At 37.1% G+C, this 3,293-nt stretch overlaps 1 protein-coding gene across 1 annotated transcript in view; it reads right to left on the reverse strand.

Annotated features, from left to right (window-relative positions):
* LOC102763280 (complement factor H) overlaps window positions 1–3,293 on the reverse strand; it is a 73,877-nt gene that overhangs the window by 44,759 nt on the left and 25,825 nt on the right. Inside the window, exons 10-12 of the mRNA XM_015559997.1 lie at window positions 2,555–2,737; window positions 2,280–2,462; window positions 561–812 (exon numbers count right to left, since the gene is read on the reverse strand). Coding sequence (XP_015415483.1) covers window positions 561–812; window positions 2,280–2,462; window positions 2,555–2,737 — 618 coding nt within the window. The remainder of the gene's footprint in view (window positions 1–560; window positions 813–2,279; window positions 2,463–2,554; window positions 2,738–3,293) is intronic.

Genomic DNA, 3,293 nt, shown 5'->3' on the forward strand with positions numbered 1-3,293 from the left:
TGTTTCTTTCCTTTATTCCTTCTGGGATCAATCTTGGGTAGCTTAGCTTATGTAAAATGCTTTCTATATATTTAGACCCATGGAAATTGGTAAAAATATTGAGGTGAGTGGGTCAAGGTGCCCTCAATTAAAGAAGAGCAATACTGATATGAAAAGTGAATAAACCCTGTGTTATTGGAATTGGTGGTGGCAATGAGACTCAGTGTTTGCCAGACAGATATAAATGAGCAAAGACAGATGACTAGATGGGTAGATTCCTACAGAGGTAGAGGGATGCAGACATAGGTAGAGCGCACACCCATAGATGCTTAGATAAACACACGCGTTACAGGCATAGGCACATCTGTAAGGTAAGAACTTGGTAGCAATGGGACCCCAATAGGAATGCGCACACCCACTGCCCAATGTGACTTTAAAGCCACCGCACTGCCGGGTGGTTTGTTGATAGCTGACCAATGCACATGGTGCAATTACTATTCAGAAACAGTGTTTTGGTTATTTTCTAAATTACTTTCCAGCTACAACATTATTGTCATAATACAGACTTTATAAGAAAATATTAAGACACAAAGAGACACCTTGTACAAGGCAGGAAGGAAATCCACCGTTTGGAAATGTTCTAAACAAGAGCTCACCTGTGCAGGTCACCTCGGGCTCCCACTTTCCGTGCACGCAGACTGAGCGTTTCTGCTCTGACTTCCTCCCACAAGTGTAACTGATTGTCTGATTATGCTCATAGTCAATCTTATCTGACAAGTTTATCTCATAAGCAGTTGCCCTTGATAATTTACATATCTTGAGTTCAACTGTTGCTATAAAATGAAAATATTCCATTGAAAACACTAATTATGAAAATCCAAGGAACTAATATAATAAAAAGAAAAACCCAACACAACAACTATAGAGTCCAAACTCTAATGAAATAGGACGTTAGGTCCATAAATTCTACCAGTAAAGTTATTCCTGATCGTGTTGCATGAGGTGGGCTACAATGTTTGGACATACAGTCCTATGTCCAGTATTGAAATTTCAGAGAGAATAGTCATCCTAAAGCCATGTTGCCCTTTGGGGATTACAAGGACATTGGGATTCACCTTTTGTATGATCTACATAGGAAAGAGTCATACATGACTAAATATGATCCCATTTGAAATCTGCAAATTTTCACATCCACTTTTCTTGATCCCAAACATCTCTGAATTATTACAACCTTAAAGCGTTAAAAGAAAAAAATTATCCGTGGAAATAGACTATGTGAATTTTCTAGTTATATTATACATTTTTCAATAAATTTAACCTACAAGACCAAGAAAGGTTGATCTAAGTTGTAGGGTATAGAATGTGAATATTTCAGCATATCTTTAAATCAGAATAAGAAATTGGTTGTTTAGGTCATAACCTATTTTGCATATATATTCTTAGGATCTTTGAGAAGCTATTTTATATACCAGGTCATCTTATAATATAATAATATTATGCCATAATAATACATTTATGCTGGCTTCAGTATGTTTTAGACATGGACTATGGAGTTTTCATACACAGTTACATATTTCAAAAAGGCAATGCAGGTGGCAATCCGTTTTGAATTTGATAAGACCTATCAGTGTAGGTCTTAGGTAGTATTTGTTAATAATTTGTAAATGATGAGAGTCAAGTGAGGATGAACAGAACAAAGAAAAGTCATGTAATTGGCCAAAGTAAAGTTATGATTTTGCAATGTAACCTTGAAAACAAAACTAAAATAAAGAAGATTAATTTAAAACAGACAAGAAGCTTGAGAATTAATCTTATTTTTTGTACGGGTCCAGAGTGGTGAGGGACACAAAATGAGTCATCTTCTTTGAGATGAGAACTGAAGGAAGATTTGTAGTCAAAATGGGGTGTGATGGTTGTGATTTGTCTAAATATGCTTGTTTTCTGAAAGAATTATTTATATTCAGGGAAAAGAAATATCTTGATGAAGTGAAAAGCAAGATTCTAGGTCAGTACAAAATAAACATTAGAGGAGAAAATTTCAATCATGTATCTTTAAGAAAAATTTAACTTCATAGGTACAAGCAATGTCAATATTATGGACAAATAAAATTCTATTGCTAGTTTCTATTTTTCCTCTGTAGATGCCGTTGAACTATAAAAAACAAATGTTTGATTCTTTATAATTTGCAACCTGACATTTTCAAGACTATCTCTAAATTTCAAAAATATGGTTGCATGTAGTTTCACAATAAAAAAATATCCAATGTTATTAAATATCAATTATAGAAGTGTCTTCTCACCAATGCACTGAGGTGGTTGGGTCCACGTTCCCCTAATACATGTAACTGAGCTGTCACCAATCATTGTAAATCCTTCTCCACAAGTGAACTCTACTGACTCTCCATGGTAATAGGAGGGCCGTGTTGGGGACACAACCTCGCCGTGGTCCAGCTCAGGTACGTCTCCACATGTACTGTTCTCCTCTGTGAAAATCCCACAAACAAACATTCAACTTTAAAATGCAAGTGAGGTCTTGATATGAACAGAAACACTGCTGAAATTTTGGATACATTACCAACACACACGGGCAAGGGTGTCCACTCTCCATCAACGCACTGAATTTTCCTCGCACCCTTCATCAGGAACCTGGGGTTGCACACATACTCCACCACCTCACCGTGTCCATATTCCCCTTTAGGTGTGTTGGCAACTTTCCCATTGGGGAGTCGAGGAGGTTGATCACAGGGCTGTACTTCCTCTACGGTAGAAATACTGTATAACTAAAGGATAAAGTGTCTCCTATACAACTGAAAATCCAGGAAAATGAAGAGATTTTTTTTCTTTAATCTATAACTTATTATCTAACTTATAACATCCTTGGAGGAAGGATAAAAAATGGTGTTTACATCAGATTCATGTCTCCCAGCTCCGTTATGATACAGAACTAGCACATTGGACATATACGTAAGCCCAGGGAACGTTCAACATTCTAGATCAGGGGTGGGGAACATCTCGCCCGAGGGCCATAAAAGGCCTTGGAAATCATTCGGTCTGGCCCTGCCAAGGCATTAGGGGTGAGTATATAAATGTTTGACCAATCACAGCAGGATAACTTTTAAGTTGATAATTTTGTATGGTCTGCAATTGATGTTACAAATATCCAAATGGCCCTTGGCAGAGAAAAGGTGCCCCACCCCTGCTCTAGAAGATCTAAAACTAAATGCAAATCAATGACCAAATATCATTGTGTAACTATTCACATTCCACGGAAACATTTCATCAAAACTTTTGGGGGGGGGGAATAAATGAAGTCA

The sequence above is a fragment of the Myotis davidii genome, unplaced genomic scaffold (genome assembly GCF_000327345.1).
Source record: "Myotis davidii unplaced genomic scaffold, ASM32734v1 scaffold875, whole genome shotgun sequence".
NCBI classification, from domain to species: domain Eukaryota; kingdom Metazoa; phylum Chordata; class Mammalia; order Chiroptera; family Vespertilionidae; genus Myotis; species Myotis davidii.